Source organism: Aquila chrysaetos, chromosome 17 (assembly GCF_900496995.4).
Source record: "Aquila chrysaetos chrysaetos chromosome 17, bAquChr1.4, whole genome shotgun sequence".
Classification (NCBI taxonomy): Eukaryota; Metazoa; Chordata; class Aves; order Accipitriformes; family Accipitridae; genus Aquila; species Aquila chrysaetos.
In genome coordinates this window covers 28634640-28654072 of record NC_044020.1, presented here as the reverse complement: position 1 = coordinate 28654072, position 19433 = coordinate 28634640, and the positions used below count along the sequence as shown (strand labels likewise).

General features: G+C 40.7%; 1 protein-coding gene across 1 annotated transcript in view; it reads right to left on the bottom strand.

Moving 5' to 3' along the window:
- Positions 1-19433, bottom strand: part of EFCAB6 (EF-hand calcium binding domain 6) — a 113289-nt gene that overhangs the window by 30835 nt on the left and 63021 nt on the right. The window contains 8 exon segments of the mRNA XM_030041432.1: positions 7257-7445; positions 9038-9156; positions 10196-10282; positions 12785-12952; positions 14075-14218; positions 14522-14602; positions 16184-16212; positions 17145-17259. Coding sequence (XP_029897292.1) covers positions 7257-7445; positions 9038-9156; positions 10196-10282; positions 12785-12952; positions 14075-14218; positions 14522-14602; positions 16184-16212; positions 17145-17259 — 932 coding nt within the window.

Genomic DNA, 19433 nt, shown 5'->3' with positions numbered 1-19433 from the left:
GAATTGTGGTGTTGACAAGTGCCCTAGAAACACAGGCCACACATTTCCATTGATTATTTTTTTAACAATACTTCCTGTAAGCCACCTTTTAAAGACTTTGTCTGTCTTCTAGTGCCAATATATGTAAGGCCAGGAGTTGTCTTTATTAATGCCTTTAATTTGGGAATTCTCTTCCCAGATTTACAGCCCAGTATGTCCATTTTGTGTAGTATCTCAAAAGCTACTTGCACAGATTGCCTGTGTGATACGAGCGCTCATGTAACATTCACGTGCTAACAGGCCTCTGGACACCCTTGTTATCTTTGTGGATGGCATATTTGTAATGACTCTGTTTTATCTTGGTGACAGTTAGTCTTTTATGTTATTTCTCTGCCCTTACATTTGCATTTCTATCTAATCCTACTTCTGAGGCCCTCTTCGATACTTTTTTCACATTCCCTACTGGTTTTCTCTCTACTTGACATCTTCAGTATCTATTTAAGTAGCCACAGTTGCTTCAAGTGAATGGCTTTTCCTACACTTGCCTGTGAAAACTCAAGAATAGACTTTAAGCCTAAAGGAAGTCTTTGAAAGCAGAATCTCCTGTACAGTGGTCTAAAAATGCAGGGTGTTTGTTAAACTCCTGTCATGCAAGGAAGTTTGCTTGGATCCAGCAGAAGAATCTGAATTTGTAATTTTTGTAAAAATTTATTAATATCTGTAAAAACATATGCAGTCCTTCTTTTACCTGATGCCCTGCTTTTGGCTGGGATAGAGTTAATTTTCTTTCTAGTAGCTGGTATAGTGTTATGTTTTGGGTTCAGTATGAGAAGAATGTTGATAACACACTGATGTTTTCAGTTGTTGCTAAGTGGTGTTTAGACTAAGTCAAGGGTATTTCAGCTTCTCATGCCTAGCCAGCAAGAAACCTGGAGGGGCACAAGAAGTTGGGAGGGGACACAGCCAGGACAGCTGACCCAAACTGGCCAAAGGGGTATTCCATACCATGGGACGTCATGGCCAGTATATAAACTGGGGGGAGTTCACCTGGGAGTGGGGATTGCTGCTTGGGAACTAACTGGGCATCAGTCGGTGAGTGGTGAGCAAGTGCATTGTGCATCACTTATTTTGTATATTCCAATTCTTTTATTATTATTGTAATTTTATTATTGTTACTATTATTATTTTCTTCCTTTCTGTTCTATTAAACTGTTCTTATGTCAATCCACGAGTTTTACTTTTTTTCCCTGATTCTCTCCCCCACCCCACTGAGGAGGGGCGGGACGGCGTGAGCAGCTGCGCGGTGCTTAGCTGCTGGCTGGGATTAAACCACGACACCTGAAAACATCCTTTGTAGGACAGTGTCTGTCCTCAAACATATACTTAGCCCTGTTGGATGTAAGAACAATCTCAGCGACTTGTCTTTTGATCTAGCTGTTGCTAATTGGTTCTTCCATTTTTAAACTTCCCACCATTACTCCTACATAATCTAGCTCCTTTACAAGCTTCTCTCTCACAACCAAAGGAATGTTCCTAGCAGCGCACATTGCTGTGAAAATACAGCTCTATATTCTGTGTCTACTTTATCTCTGACACTAAAGATTTCTGGGTACTGATCTCATGTGTTTATGGTTCCATCATCAGACTCACTGCTTTAACCAAGCCCAGGGCTAGGCATATTTTAGACCGAATATTATCTCTTTCTGCCTATAAACTTAAACTGCTATGTTTATCTTCACTTTTCAATTTTAGTTCATACAATCCTTTAGAAGGAATTAGATTCTCGGTAGACACCCTCAGTTTCAATGGTCTTTCTTCATATGGCTTCAGATTCCTGAGCCAGATTTTTTACAGTGTGCTTGGAGGTACGCATTGACTGAGCGCCAGTTTTGAATTTAGAGGTGTTTATGCTTAGTCTGCAGCCCCTTGTGTAGCTTTTGCACAGAATGTCTATGTGTATTTTGTTGTATAGTTGGTCTGTGCACCATCACATAGATCTGGGGATATGGAGGGTATTCTCTTTTGCTTCTGCTTTTCCAATTCCAAGGTCTCACAAAATAACTGTATTTCTTATAGCTGCTGCAGCATTTCTAAACTCCTGGACATAATATGAATCTGTGAATTTTCATATATTTCACTTTGGTTACTTCTTGCAGGTAGCTCTGAAGAGTGTCTTCAAAACTCTCCTAGTTTCCTTTCCTGACAGACAGCATGTCCTGCTCCCCTTCTAATATTTCCATACTGTCCCTTATGACTGTCCTAGTTCGATTAAACAGATTTTTCTCTCTCTTTTTTTTTTTTTTTTTTTTTTAATCCTACCTTCCTGGGATCTTTCTGTATCTTTGGATCTTAGATGCCAATTGCTATCTGATCCCTTAAAATGGAATCTCTGAAAACATCATAGCTGCTTGACTGATCCATTTTTTTAAGATCAGCCAAAAATTCTTCAAAGGATTCTTCCTTCTGCATTCTTGAAGAAACGTGTGTCTTTCAAAAGTTCAAGTTTCTTTGGGAGTGCAATATTCCTTCAACTTACTTTCCGTAGCTGCATGGATTGCCCTTTCACCCTGGCTTGGTTTCATGCCATTAAAAACTTTGATAGCTCCTACTCCTATAATATTCCAGAAAATAGTTGTAGGTTCCTTATGATTAATCTAGCCACTGTATATAGGTTTCAAAGCATGATGTGAATCTTTTCAAGGGAACGGCAATATTGTCAGTGTGTTTTAGAGTCTCTAAAAGCCCCTAAAGAGCTATCACCTTTTCTCACTTTCAAATCTCTTTTTTCTGGTTAATTCCTTCCTCTTTTTCACAGTCTGCTCCTGCTACCATGTGGTACTTGGTTTACACTCAAAGCAAGACTCACATTGGAAAGAGCATAGAAGTACGCTGCAGAGGGTGCACATCAGTCAGAGTGCACTTGCATTGCACTCAAGGTGGCTTTACTGTCTTGAATCTCCATGTATCTAATTACTGATTAACCAGCTTAGACTCGTTCAACCTCCTCTTAGATATGAGACCCTAGAGATCCAACATCTGCTAATTACATCTCTGAGTTTTAACTTTTATTATGTTCAGAAGCCTACAGACTTTCCAGCAGAGACACAAATATAAAATCTCCTGACAGAGGGTTTGCTTTTTTTCTGAGTTACTGTAACGTGCCACAGCTTAAACACCACGGCGTTACAGCGATTGCAAAGGGGCGATGGTGGAGGAGGATTGGTGCTGAGGCCCAGCAAGAGACCAAGAGAGTCACCCCTCGGAAGCAGGGTACAGCAGCCTAAAAGCCAAAACCAGCTGACCACCCTCAGGGCAGTTTGTGATTTCAGTGAGAGACTGATCTCCAGCCCCAGAAGACTATTTAGCACTGCTCCTTCCATCTTGCAAGGGTTTGCTTTGAAGGTGTGGTATGGTCCATGTGGTACCCTCACTGCAGAAAAATTCTGGAACCCTTTTCAACTGTGTGTTACTTTCAGTGCCACTCTTCGTCGCCACTATCATCTTCTACTTAAAACTTCCCAAAGAAAGTAAAGGCTGAAGTAAAATCAAAACAGTTTTTGAGATTCATATTTTTGGAAAATTGAGGCATTCAACATTTTTGAACTGATAAAAGATTTCCAAGCCATAATTATTCCACTCACAGCAGTAAATATGTGTGTGGAGAAAATGAGGATTAAAACCATAGATCGAGCTACAATGCCAAAAAATAATATTTTCTTGCAAATGTTTTGTATTTTTCTTGAAGAGCTGGAGAGCCACTGTTCAACGTCTGTTTCTAATTTGGGTGATTTGTTCCTGTGAGTTACAACAAAAGCAGAACGGGGAAAAAAAAAGTGCACAGCAGTACGTTTTGAATTGTTAAGATGTCCAGAGCTTTTGTCTGCCTCACAGTGTGTAATCACAGGGCACTGGAAGTGCTCCAAAGCTGTTAGGGTGAGGTTCGCAGCCCTTGCAGAAAGCCAGAAGGAAGGACACAGGCTGGATGCAGCCACTGTGCAAATGGAAACGAGAGGGCTCAAGCGAGACTGCAGAAGGGGGAGCGGTGCTGAAGTGGGTCCTATAACCAGCAAATGCACACCTCAGGCATACCTCCTCCCAGTCCAAATTTGACAGGGGAAAGGCATCGGTTTTCCAACTCATTGAGAACGAAGCGGGGGCTGAGACCCGCGCGGATCACCGTGGTTAAGTTTTGCAGCCACTGCATCCGTTTTCCCAACCACGAGCAGCTCTCCTTACACCGACCTTTACAGCAGGAGGGCACGGTGCTCACCCGGGCGTCCCGCACCTCCTGCAGCGGAAGGCTGGCATTCGACCCGGTCACTGCCCGCACAGCCACCGCGCCGATGGATTCCATCCGTCTGGCAACGACTCCGGCTTAAGAGTCATTTGTGGCTTTCCAGGGCCTTACGTGAAATCTGAGGAGTTCAGAGGCCTGGGTTCAACTCTTGCACTTCCAGCTTTCCGAGAGAGAAAACCAGGGAGGAACTGCTGCCACGGGACCGCTCCCACCAGCCAGGAGGTGGGTGAGGAAGTGTGGGAGACAAAAAGGGAACATTCAGCGGAACTGAAAGGTGGCAATAATCAATAACAAGACATTTGCAGACCACGAGCGATTAAGTTGTGAACTCATTCCCAGACAAAGCTGCAGATGCCAGAAATTTCAAAAGATTGAGAACAGAACTGGATGTCCTAGATAGATAGATAGATAGATATCTCTCAAGAGAAGGCAGAATCTAACAAATAATTAGAACATAATTTTTGAAAGGGATATTAAAAGTCCCATCTGCAGGCTTAAACCAAACTCCATCATTTCCCAGGATGAGACAGACCCAGTGCAGGGGGCAGAATATTCCACATCCATCTATTAGAAGGCTGCTCCACCTCAACCAGAAACATCTGGCTCCAGTTGCTAGCAGATAACTGAATCCAGTTACACTTGACCCAGCTGCCACTTTCTGTTTTCCTCCAAATTATGGTGAAGCAATCGCTGTGCACTTATCTGTATGTATTTGTGTGTATAGTTGCCGTATACATAGTTCTAGACATAGTTGTTGTTGTGGTAGGTTCTCAAAAGTAAATAATTCTAAATGATATGGACCTGCCAGCATGTCACATCATGACTATTTTATTTTTACCCGGCATGTCTTCCCCATTGATTTCATTACTCTCCAGCTGCTTCAGGATGAGTATTTGCATCTTTGAGCCACACTGCATAATTTCTGCTTGCAGCACAGCATCTTCCCTACTTGCAGAGCTGCTTCTTATTTATAGCATTGGAGACAGGGCTGCCTTGCATTTGGCATTGCACTAACAGGAAAGAAATAGAAGGTCCCTGACCAAAATAACTCTTCATCCAAGTCTAAGACTAGAGACAACTGGCTGGTACAACAAATGGAGTAGAAGAGCCCAGTATGAAAGAGTTAGGGCCAAAGTTTCACATCAGACAGTTACAAATACAGCAGTAAGCAATGCCTACAACACAGCAGCTGCCTAACCATCTCTGCTGTATATTTTGCAATTTTTTACAGGTGGAATGCTTGTTGATACCTTTGGGTGTCATAAGTGCAGTTTATGCCAGAAAGCTGCAATGCAGGTGGGAGAGTTGTGATGCTGAAAAGAAAGGACAATTTTGCCCTTGATTCCTTCAGCTTATTTGGGATACTGAAAAACAGAATCTAAAAAAAAGCAGGGTGAAAAGGCAAAAGCCTTAGCTTACAAGCTTCGCTCTGTGTTTTTGTTTTTTGGGTTGTTTTTGTTTTTTTTTTTTTTTTTTTGTCTAATGATTTCCCAAGCTGCCTCTTTATCTGCAAGACAAGGCTGCTCTTCTTTGTTTATGAGTGTATCACCTTTACCAACAACGTCATGGGGAATTATCATTCTTATCAATAATAATTTATTAGTTCCTACAACTTCCAGACACTTTCCAAGCACAAAAGAAAGCAAATCTCTGCTCTTGGGGGTATATTTTTACAAGTTTTTTGCTCCTGAGGGTTTATACTCCTAAACAAACAAACAAACAAACAAACAGTTCAGGAGAAGAATGAAAGCACAAGCAGAAAACATGATAAGCATCCAGGTGGTGTCTATCCACAACCTGGAAATATAAAGTTTTAACAGCATTGTACTGGGGCAGAGGATTCTCCCGCTGCCTCAATCTGCTGGCAGGTGCAGGAACCCTATAGCAGCAGCAGGCTAATCACTGCTGACTCACTAGGGCAAGCACGGATCATTAGTCTCCACTCCGAGTAGGATATCATTTTCGCATTTGTTTGTCAAATGCTCTTCTCAGGAGCAATGACCTATTAACTCTGTGAGTGTTGATTTTCTCTGAGGCAGAGACTCCTCTTGCTTGAAGACAAGATGCTTATTTCTGTCATATGGAGCCAAGGTCCATCTTTGTCAAGGCTGTTTTTTGCTGCGTCTACAAAGCCACTTACTAACAATTTAACTAGCTGCTAGAGGGATGTGAAACCAACCGTGTTTGCTACTTGGCCCTCATCCGAGGGCCAGGGTAGGATATGGGACCACTGTATCCTACACGGCCCCTCAGTCCAGCTGCAAGAAAAGCCCCTGTTGAGCATAATCAGGTAGGTCTAAGTCTACGTTGCCTGAAACAGTCTGAGAAGAGACCCACAGGGTGACAAAACTGCACTTGCTCTTCTCCCTCAATGTGAGCTGATAGTAGTGTTAGAGCTGGAACCACGAGCTGAGATGATACCAATAAAAAGGCCAGGGAGTGCTCCAGGCACAGAGGGCAGCTGGCACATCTCTGCTAGTGAACCTTCTCAGCCACCGAAAGGGAGCAGCTGCCTGCAAACTACCTGTTAGGAATGGTCCTTGGAGCATTCTTGCTCCCAAACGGTGCTGGGACTGATCAGAGAAAATGTTAGCTGACACAGGCCAAAGCATGACGAGGACTGTTTTGGCAGTCTAGCAGCATAGATGACTGAGTCTGGGAATGTTTCTGGACATTCTGATTTGTCAGTATAGATGCTGCCATAAATCTGTAAAATAAGTAATATAAGCCATGGAGAGTATCTGTAAAAAAAGTCTCACAGTGCACACTGAGGTAGGCTTATCTCCAGCAAATCAAGGGAATAACACTATGGATAAGCTTGGTTCAGTACCTTCTGAGACTCCTTTTCAGAGTCTTTTTTTTTTTTTAAATTACATTTGTATTGTACACAGTGTCATCTTAACAAACTAAACACAAACCTAGAAAGTTATATGCTAAGCTCATAACTAACTTACTTGATCTGCTTTTTAATTTCTCTCACATGCAGAGCTTCAGCTGCTCTTCCAGCTTTGAATGCTTCTTTTGTTGATTATTATAATGTGCTTGCAAATGTGCATAGATGTCTTCCATCATGTGTCTGCTGAGCCCTGTGTCAGCGGGTGCAAACTCTATCCCCGGTTTCTGTAAAAATTCTTGGTGAGTAAGATATCCTTTTCCATCTGCATCATACCTTGAAAAAGAAATGCTCTTTTTAAATATTCATGTGTTCCTCATAGAAAGGCATTACAGATGTCCTTAAGTGACTTAACAGCTTAAATCTCACTGACTTCCCTTCCTTACAGAGGTGTCACACCACACTGAGAATGAGTGATTTTATATGAGACTCGAAAGACAGGGCTTATGCATTGTAATCACAGAGTCGATTCTGCAAATACTACCCTGAGGACCAAATTGTCAGGAGTATTCTCCAGCTCTCCGTACTGCTGCCTTTTAGTGTCTGGCTTGAGATGCAGAGAGCTGGGCTCCTAAAATTCCAGTCTCAAGTGTCTCAAACTGGTCACACAAGTCTGAGATGCTCAGCATTGTAGTCATCCTTCAGAAACATAGATTTAGCTTCATAAACACTTTTCATATTTTCTTAGGTATAAAACCTTCCGTAGGCTTTTTCCCCTGCAGTTTCTCCCCCTGCTAGTGCTCCGGTGCATGGTAATTCCTAATTTAGCCTCAGCTTCACTCTAATTCCTTTATTCAAGTTACAGTCATATCAAGCACGTAAGAGATTTTAGCTATTCTATAAAAGGAGTGGCTGATGGGAGTGAAGTTGTGCAGCAGATAACTGCATGAAAAGGATACTCTTCAATGTGCCATGGCATCCATAAGGAATAAGAATGGAAAGTAAAATCTAATGGAGTAGAAAATAAGTCAGAGATGAATCAGTGCTAAGAAAAATCTATATAGTTAATGCAGTTTCAAACCAAAATGCAATACACTCAGGTTCTATATGTTAGACAGAGTGATTATTTTTTTAAATAGACCTGTAATGAAGGTAGCTTTTTATCTAATGTCACATACAGCTGACATCTATGCCATTTCAAACACAGTTTATAGCACAGCCTTCGTTGAAGGCAGACAAGTATTTTCCCCCACTTCACAACAAATTACTTGTCTACAAAAACATTTCATGATATTATTTGCCATCTTTACGCAGCATGAAATTACCTTACTTTCTTTTGTTATCTATTTGGTATGTAGCATTTTTCTTTTGACTGAGTCACTTTTATTTGGGTAGAAAATATTGCAAGTAAATTTAGTGCTCTGAAAAGGAGACGCTGGTAGCACTGCCTTCAGATGGGTATGCGATGCGGACTGTCCACGGACCTTTTCGGTGGAAGCTTTGTCTGCAGTTCCCACCTGACCTGAGACACCTGGAACTGACTTTCACCCATCACAAATTGAGGTAGGCGTTTGTGTGTACGAACAAAACTGATGAAAACCAAGTTAATTTAACCAGTGACCTAAGGTGCCTGCTGTCCAAGAAGAAAATGCATGTTAAATTAAAGGGATCGGTAGGTAATACTGAAGCCAAGAGAAAGTCCTATCTTTGAATTCATTGGAAACTGATGGACCTAACTGCATTCTTGAACTTCGTATAATAAGATGTAGCCACCTCTAACACAGCGTCATGATCTGAGGTCACAATCGTAACAAAATAAAAGATTTCTTGTGCAGTGTAATCTACTGTCATTTTCTGCACTACCAAAGGTTCTGTAATCCTATAAAAGATATATTATTGCAAAAGCTAATCATTTAGAGTTGTCATACCTTGCCCAAAGCTGCTTAAATTCTTCCAGGGTGATTGGAATGCCAAATCTGAACAAGACTTTCTTCAAGTCCCTTGGCTGTTTAATGCCATTTCCTTCACTGTCAAATTCCTGAAAATTCTGGAATGTGAAAGAAATCATCACTAACAGGAATCAACAAGTTTGACAAAATATTTGATCTCTCTATAAGCTTAATGAATAATGGGAATTGAGAAAGAAACAGAAAAACATGCACATCTGAATTTCACCTTTTAATGTTTTTTTAATTTGATTTTTGCTGTTTCCTACTTTCCACTATGGATGTGCAACTCTCAAAAGGTTGAATCAGGATTGACATTACAGGTGTTTAGATGATGATGCACTCTGTGTGGAAAGTTTCTTACTGATGGCAAACACAGGAGATATGAGCAAGAGATGTGTGCCTGCAGCTGTGGGTATGCCCACTGCTGAAGCTTGCCAGTGGAAGATGAAGGCACTGGAAAATGGCAGACCCTCAGATTTGCTCCCCAAATTGTTCTATACCCAATATGAATTTGATTCTGCTTTGTGTTTTGGTCGGTTGGTTGGGTTTGTTGGGTTTTTTTACTATTCACCTTGCAAACTGAGACTAGCAGTACTATTGTCTGATTTACGCAAACATTTAATGAAAATATTATATTCATTTTTCTTTGTGTTATGGTGTTGTCCAAATATTGCAACTATTCAACAAGTTAAGATAAAAAGGTGGCAATAATTTTTATAAGACAGTTTTGTGAGAGTCTCTTTGGATGGCGTAAGCATCGCAGTCAACGCGTCACTGTGTTGGGCAACACTGGGTGTCAGCACAGGAGTAGGTGTGTGTTTGTACAGCACATAGTCAAACAGGCCTCAGATGAAGCTCGTTACTACTCTTACAACAGAACCATTAAATAAAACCAACAATAGTAAAATACGAAGAAAGTTTTAGAAATAACTTTAATAGCACCTACTACATAATCAATGTTACAAAAACTGAATATTATTCAAACTGTTGATTTTTTAATCACATAGTAAGTTTTTATCATTAATGAGCTATTTTGCAAGGGTCTCTGAATATTTATGGAATCAGAAGATCAACATTGCATAATGTTCTGAAATCTATTAGTGCTGCTTATTTATTTAAAGAAAACATTCTTCTTACCCTTGCTAGGTCATGCCATCTGGTTCTTGCTTTGATAACAAGGTAGTAATGAGCGTGATCACAAGCTAGCTCTGCATCCGTTATCATCTGGGTTTTTTCTCAGCAAAGAAAAAAAATAGAATAACGAATAGCTATGTTTTACATTACTGGGATCTTTAATCTCCACAAGTTTCCTTCCTTTTTATTGTTCTTCATGGTAGTGGTGGTTTTGTTTCCTAGTTTCTAAGATACCCATTAAAGACTGTTACTTCACATCTGTGTAAACGTAATTCTTTAAATACTGCCTTATTTCCCTAGCTGCAGGTTAGCGAAGATGTTTTAAATTTTGTAATTCCCTATTTATTTTCAAATCAATGTTGTTCAATTCTCCCTCAAACTCAAGAGCCAACATGGATCATTTATACGCATAGAAGGAAATGTTAATTATCTCAGAAACAATTACATCCTGGAGCGACTCCAGGAAGATTATCCTTGATTTACAACAATAACGTAGATCAAAACTGTCTTTGTAAGTCGCCAAGGCATGGCTAGTAAGTCTGGCGAGTAAGACCCACATTTGCAAATTCAGCCACAAGTGCCTAACTTTTGGGGGCCTGGTTGAATCCAAGCATGCAGAGGAATATGGGCGCCTCGGATTAGGATCCAGCATAGCTGTAGCACTACACAGAAAGCTGACTAAATCCATGTGCCATGCAAGGACACACGTACCCGAGAATCGAGGGGATCTTATGTCTCACCATTCTTTGAAGTAGTGCACCTTCCTGCACCTGAGAAGAGCGGTCTTCTTTTGGTGCCCAGTTCTCTTTACCTTTTCTAAGCACTTCCAGTTAGAAAACCGAGGAGGGGCTGGTCATTTCTCTTAACACACAGCTGCCCACCTCATGCTGCGTCCTAGCACCTGCTTCTTCTCCGGCTACTGCTTTGTGAGGAAATGCTGCAGAGATACGGCTTCAGAGCCTGGTTCAGCCGCACTCCAGGAATACGCTCCCTGGACCAAGATTCTCAGACAAGAGGGAGAGGAATACTGGGTCTGCAGACCAGGTGAGATGTGGTCACTACATCTGACCTACCCACTGAGTTCTGTACCACCCGTGGTATGTGCGCACCAGAGCTTAAGTCCTGGAGAACTGCAACACAGTCAACTCTGCCACTTCTGAGCTCCTGGGGCTCTGGGCCTTGACAGCCTTTGCTGAGGGCTCCGTTTGGATTTAGAAACATGAATGCCACATTAATCTGTTTTAGGTGCCTGGGAACCTTCTGAGTTTTCCCCACTCCCACTGCTTGAGAGAAGATTGCATAAGCCTAAACAATCGACCAACAAAAATGGTCTAAAAACTTAGCTGGGAAAACACAAGTGCTCTTAAGGCTTTCAATCACTATATTTTCTTTGCTGGACTTCTGAAACAGTAATAGTATTTGAAATGAGGAAATTCTGGAGCTAAATTCGAAATGTTTCAGTTTCTAGCTAAGTCCAAACTGAAAGAGAAATGAGAGCACAACAGTAACGGTCTCCGACTCCAACTGTTAGCAAGACTCAATCACGATCAGTTTCCTTTCTTGCCTTAGAGTGATGTCCTTGATTCACTCAGTTGTCCAACTCAGGAGAAAACAAACCAAGCAGATAAATATTACTAATATCAGAGCCAACAGTAATGCTGTAAGAGACAAATAAAAACTGGGAAATAAGCCTATGTGTATATATCACATCTTCACTGCCGCAGCAGAGATGAGCTGCTGATCAGGAGCTTTTTCAGTCCTGCTGTATCTTGTCATTATTTTTATGAATTTATCTGTGTTTGCATAGTTAAACAGAGTTTCACACTGAGTTTTTAGAATGAATTTTTTAGTGGCTAAATGCCAATTATCATTAAAGTTAAGCTCAAACTTTAAAATTCCGGACGTTTCAAGTAGCATCCCTTCTCGCAGGAAGGGAGGTTGCAGCACTATTCTCCCTACCCTCCATCCACTCCACAGTGCCTCAATGCTTCTGTGCACCTCACCTGATCTTGTCTACTCTCAGCTCCCTGGTGGCATAAATGTCTGGAGCAGGAGGCTTCGGGCTACTGTAATGTACACTAAACAGCAAAATTAGTCTCAGAACTGACAGACACTGTGCCAAACAGGTAATACCCTGGCTGCTCCTCAATCCAAAATGACATCTGATTCCCAAACCATATCCCCAGTTCTGCATGCTTGGAAGATGCAGCAAAGTTGTCCACTTTGGAGGCTAGCTCACCTCTAAGGCTCCAACTCAGGCACCAGTATGTATGTTTGACCTTACAGATTTAAGCAGTCCCCAGGGGTAGTTCTGGCATTTTAACCTGGTGGTGGATTCAATATCTGATTTAATGGAGTCATAAATCACTGAGAATTTGGTAAAGCTACCCAACTTCAGCTCGATAAAGACATATTTCAATACTATCTTTTTTCAATTATACCCAATATAAATTTTCACACAGCATATTCATTTCTGTAAACATATAAGATTACTGTAGGTACCACACAATGTTTTCTTTCTTACTTGTGAGATGGCGCGAGCCGAGGAGGTACTTCCTTAGTTTCTTGGGTGTGGAACCGTTGACAGAATACTTGGTAATTTAACCTGGAGGTCAGGTTCATTCCCAACAAACCAAGCAGGCGCAGGAATTCCTCATCTCTAAGATGAAGCAGAAAGCTGTCCAAGAATTGCCGAAAGTCAAGCAAGTTGATGATACTGTCATGATTACTGTCTGTTTCATGGAGGACAGAATAGGTGTCCTAACAAGGAATATTTTACTAAATATATTTAACATATCAACTACATATTTTTAAACATAAATAACAAATGTTTGCTCTAGACTTGTTTTGACAACAGGCAAATTCTTTAAAGCAGTTTGAGAATACAAAGCATTTATATAGTACTGCCTTACTAAACACTGCAGTAAACTGCAGCCTTATTGTTTTGATCTCAAGCATGTACAGAACTGAGCAAAAGTAGGGAGCATCAAAAAGCCACCCCCATACAAATTTACAAATTAACTTCTACTTTCCATTGGTACTATACTGAGAGGTACCTCATTTCTACTCATGCACACCCTTAGAAAAACCTGTAATGAAGAGAGACTTTACAGCAATTGTTCTACCAGCTGAACAGCTTCTCCCATTAAAATAGATGCAAAATGTTCAAACACCTTTAAAATGGTGCAGTTCTTCAGAAATCTGAAGTAATTATGATCAATATGATCAGCTTTGCTAGGTGTGTCCAAGCTGGTTTGAACAGAGGATCAGTTTCCTGAATGCTGATCTTTCCACTTCTCCCAGGGAACAGGGATGGGATGGGATGAACTGAGCAAGAGAGTAATGACTGTGGCTTCTTTCCTTTGTAAAATGTGATCTCTCTTACTCTGTGCATATCCATGGAGGGAATTCAAGGAGTACATTCTAATGGTAATTACAGAAAACAATAAACAAACACAGAAAAGCTGGGAAACAACTCTTTATTAAGAGCAAGATTTAGGGACTAAGAACATCTTCTTGAAAGAACATTCTCATGATTAGATGGACTGTTCCATGAATGAGTAGTACAGTTATTCTTTTCTAATTGCAGAATCTTTAATAGCTATGCTCACAAAAGGATGGGAAAAAAATAACTCGGATCTTATTTTCCTGGCAGAGGCTGCTGAGAAGACAACTAGAAAAAAAAAGTTTTTGTCTTGAAAACTGAAAGTATTTGAACTGGACGTTTCTGAGAACACAGAAGACATGAAATCCAACATAATTTTTAGAGTCACTTTCCTGACAGCTCCTCCAAACCAACTTTTAAAACAAATGTTTATATCAAAATAACAACCAGCTTCACTGCCAAAGCAAACCATGGCTCAATGTGTTTATCTCATAGACTTCCATCAGCTTATCATTAAGTTGACTGAGACACTCTTCAGCAGTCATGGAGTGATATTTAGCATCATTTACTCTGTGGTTTGGACTGTTATATAATGTAGCTCCCAGCCCATTCAATCTGGCATCTGCAATAACGAAATCAAATTATAGCAAACATTGAAAAGATTATATTAAACATATCTGATAAATAGCGCAGTAATGTAACATAAACAAAACAAGAAACCCTGCAACCGTATTCTTTACACCCCAAACATGACTAAGTCCAATAGCTGTATGAAGCATTAGTGGTGTCCACCCAATTTACAGTAATGGCCTCAGCTGCTATAGTTTTCCCAGCACAAGGCGAAGATAATCTCAGCTGAAGAACGCACAGCTGAGACAAAGTCTTCTTCTTTTGCGTTAGCCTTCTCTGGTGCCTGGTTGCTTTGAGGAAGGGAGGTATCAGACTGGAGGAGGAGAAAAGGAGCACCGTGAAAGCTGTGACTTGCTGTCATATCGTCCGTCTGTCTCAGTGAGGGAACACAGGAGCTGCAGACAGTGTCAGAGAAAGTAATTTGTTACATCTTTGACTGTGTAGCACGATCGCTCCATGCTAGACCATCTCCCCTGGAGCAATTCTATCCTGGCTAAGCTCTCCTCCCGTTTGAACCGATGTGAGCTATTTCAGGAGATCTGCCATCAAAACACTCCTGACTTAACAAAGCATCATCCCTGAAACTATTTCGCCTAATGTTCTGCTCTGGCAAGACTCAGTCCTGCACAAACAGCAGCTTCATATTGTCAGAAGTTTATTATACCACAGCCCAGCAGGACCAGGAAAGGGCGACAGCCAGCTTCCCAGCAGGGCACCCATGTACTTCCAGTCCTGAAGGGCTAAAGTACTTTTAGGCCATAGAAAAGCTATTTTGGTCACGGTTTCAGATCTGATTCCTTCTTCCCGTTGTGCAGTGATACTCTAGGAACCTATTTTGCCTTGCTTCTGGGGAAAAAGAGACCAAGCATCTTTTGTAGCCTCTTGAACATTTTAGAATTTTTCTGCAACATATGAGCCATATAGAGGAGTAAAGTAATTCATGTCAGATTTTAAAATGGGAAAAACCTGCAAAGAAAAATGTACTCACTGACATTTCACTACACCCTACTCCTGATTGATAAGAAAAATGCTAAGTTAGTGGTCTGTTCTAAAGGAACGTTTCTTTTCTTTTAAAAAGATTTACATACACCGACACATAGGAGCCTGTACAACTACTCCAAAGAATCACTAAATAGCATTCACTGCATCATTTTAACTTCTCCTGATTTTACCCTTTAAATCCTACTCCCCCCTACAGACATGCACTATCCTTCCCTTTTTTCAATTCCAGTTTCTACTGAAGTCTAGCCAAGAAAATTTATATTTGTGTTGTCTTCCCACTAAAGCTTATAAGAAGAAAATCGGGTCTCTTTTTCCGTAACTACAGACCACCCTCCACCCCAGTGAATCACAAATCATTGAAAAATAAAAGTTAGGAGGGTTTTTTCTTTGCCTTCTGGTTTCTGAGACTTACTTTATGTTAACTGTGAGTCACGCTTCCTTTTCCAACTTTGAGATATAGTAACGTATGGAAAGAAAAGTTGTGATTCTCATAACTGGCAAAAGCAAAAGCTTTAAATACAGACAAAACACTGTTGATTCTTGATTTAAATCAAAGAGCTGGCACACTCATTTTCCCTGAGGTTAACCTGTTTCAAACATGTTTTATTAGGCTACTGGATGAAGGCGCACATATTTTGGTGGACAGATGGTTAGCTGGCTATATTCACAAACTTCTAAACTTCTAGGCCTGAATGAAGAAAAACCTGAATATTATGTCAGCCAGCCACAAGTAAGCTCTTCCTCTTGTCTTAGCTCTAAAAGAGAAATAATGACAGCAGAAAAGAATAGTAACAGTGTGAAAAAAGTAAATGTGCACCTCTGAGAAAAATAACAGAGGCATAATACGGAAGTTAAAACAGGCCTTGAAGCCAAGGGCAAAACTGCCATTGACTTCAGTGGCATCAGAATTTTACCCACAAAATCTAGACTTACAGCATAAATATAAAAGAAATGAGAAATTAATAATGACTTACTAGCTTTAGTCTGCACTCAGGGTTCCACCCTAAGAAATGAGTTCAGATTCCATCAGTTGAATTTTTAAGAGCTGAAAATCAAAACCCTTACTTACAGTACCTTGAAATCAGTGAAATTACTGTCAGGTTAAGGCAAGTAGCTGAGGTGACAAAATGTGCTCCCAAATTACAAATATATTCCTCTGGTATTCATTCCTCAGCAACAGTAAATCAATGAAGACCACATCCTCATTATATGGGTGGACAATACATCTGTATCTGCACAAACAGTAAACCTTGCTCTCTCACTGGGATTCTTGATACTCTGATAAAACTATCAATTACTTTATAGATAACCACATTTCAGCATTCTCTAGTAGCAATGTCCCTTAGGAGCTTTAATGTTCAAAAGCAGTACTTTAAATTAAAACCATAAACCAATAAATAACCAGATCACCCCACAGAGCTCCAGTTGTATATACTGCCACTGAAACTCATCACTAATGGCTTACTAACAGATCTTTCTTTCCTGAAAGGACTAGTTACTGTCTTCTGTCTTTTTACACAGAATAGAAGTTGTTGCTGGACATCACTACTATAAAATCATCCACTGTAATTTAGGATAATTCCAAGACTGTGAATAAGAGTTACAAATGCTGAGGACAAGGATCTACTCAAGGCAGAGCAATCGGTCAGTTATTTTTTGCAATCTGTTAGTGACAACTCCACGGTACCTCTCTGTGGACCTTTAGTTAGTTCACAGCCCACATGTTCCAGCTTTCCTCTTGTCCTGAATTAGCTACTCAGCAGCTCAGCTGGATCAGGAGTCAAAGAACTACAGACAGGAAGGTCATCCACGTGCTAAAAATCATATCACTGATATCTTCCTAATTTGACCAATAGCTTTTTCTCAAAAGAGAAAAGTTCTGGATTTTCCAGGAAAGGTTTGTTTCATGCTTTATTGCTGTTAAAATTCCTTTACCTGCCAGTGTTGCCACAAAATCCAAATAACTCAACCCTCCATCTGGTAACCCTAACTTTTCTGTTAGTAGATTAAATTGACTGTCATCCATTGGCATGCCATGATCTTCCAACACCTGTTAGAAGAGAAATAAAATAAGTTATATAATGGCCTATTTTCTTGCTTAATATGCCATTTTGAATACTAAGTATCCGGGTGTTTTATCCTATGGCTCAATTTGAAATTACTCTGAAAATTGATCTCTCTTCCTTACATTTACCGTAAGCCACTTAAATATAGGTCTATTTTGTACAACTTCAATTCTATACAGAAAGAGACAGAGAGCAAAATTTGACTGTATTTTTGAGACTGGCATTTTAAGCAAAAGCTCCGAGTGACAGGCTAAGATTAAACTTCACCTGGAAAGTAAAAAGTGCCAGAAGAAATGATGTTAGCTCATTTAGCAGACTGGAGGAAAACTGTCGTTTGTAGAATTTGCTGCTACAACTTTTCCCCACAAGCCTGTGACAACTACCTCCTGGACAAGAAATGCTGCAGGATGGATTCAGGCCCCTGAACCACATACAGCCGCAGCGACGTGGAAGGCATGATTCATTCCTTCTGCATTGCTGCTCTTCAAAGCATATTTGGGTATCCATTTTAGGCAATCTATTTTGGCAAGGAACTTTTTGATCTTCCTACATGCCTCCTGTGTCCCTTTCTCCTTTTTTTGGCAGACCCTTTACCTCTCTGCATCTAAGAGATGCAGCAGTCCGGAGTGGCAGCAGTCTCCCATTGCGCCCCTCTTAACGTTACCTTGCGGACGACTGTGGAGAGGTCCCTCGTTTTCTTCTACTTTTCCCACCTCCTGTTTCCCTGAAGAGTTGTAGTTGCAGCCCCTGCTGCTGCTGAGGGCTTTCTCTAAAATCTTTCGTTTCCTTGGCTGCTTTGTAACTCCTGATTTGGGTGTATTTCTTTATAACCATCCTGCACAGCTCTGTCCTGACTTTCCAAGTGTTCCTGCAGCGATTACTCTTGCCATTATATTTCAGTTAATTGTACAGATTAAAAGAAAAAAATCATTAAATAGCTGAACAGCATAAGGAGTGTTAAAAAAGTGAGAATAATTAGCAAATTATCATTCCTTTCTGTGAATGTAAAGCTTCTGGATAAGCAAGCATATTTTATGTTCAGTTGAACAAGTATTTACCATCAGATCAAATACTTAATAGTAGCGATAAGGAAATCTGGCCACACAAATCCAATCAAAGCTGGAAAGAATCAGTCACAATAGTAATGTTGGTGACTACAGTCTCAACTATTAGCACTTTCATCTAGAGAAAAAAAAGTGATAAAACTGCACCAAAACTGCATGCAAGATTAAGTCATATTAAATTGTATGACTAGGTCGTTGTCCTGTGCTGAATGGCTTACAAAAGGCATAGTTTCTAAGTCTTATTTAAAGGAAGAGGATTGATGACAGCCTTACAGGGAGGACATATTGTAATCCTTCAGAAAAGTGAAGGCACACATGCAAATTGTGGACGTTACCCCAGGACCCCTGACAGAGCTTCAGTTACCATCTTCCTGATTTTGAACTGTATTAAAATTTTGCCAAGTCCAAAGGTGCAAAGGCAGCATCTGTGCCTACTTGTCCAGTTCCTAGGAGATCCAGGCCAGTGAAGACAGAGGTACTATGCTACTCTTTGGTAAAGGTGGTGGAGTTTGGCATCCCCCTTCACTAACCCGCCTCACACCTTTGGTACTCCACAGGCAAGCAGCTAAAAGGTGTCCTTATGCTGTAAGCTAGAAAGAAAAACACAGAGCACCGACAGTGTTGGTATAACCCTGCAAAGGTTAACTGGTGATTCTATGTCTGCATTTTTGGGTTATTCGGGCATACCAAGATCAATTACCCTTCAGAGGAATATAAAGGTGCATTCTGCCCACTCCCTTAATACTGCTGTAACACAATGTTATACAAATAAACAGAGCTTATCCATTTCCAAGTTGGGCAGACAGCTTTTGCCTACTTGTTGTGGATTAAGCCCAGCTGGCAACAAAGCACCACAAAGCCGCTCACTCACTCCTCCCTCATCCTGGTCGGATGGGGAGGAGAAAATCTAAAGCTCATGGGTCAACACAAGCACAGGGAGGGATCACTTACCAATCATGGTCACAGGCAAAAACCAGACTCAACCTGGGAAAAAAAACCAAAATCAATTTCATTTACTACCATTCAAATCAAAACAGGATAATGGGAAGTAAACCCAAATCTTAAAACACCTTCCCTCACCCCTCCCTCCTTCC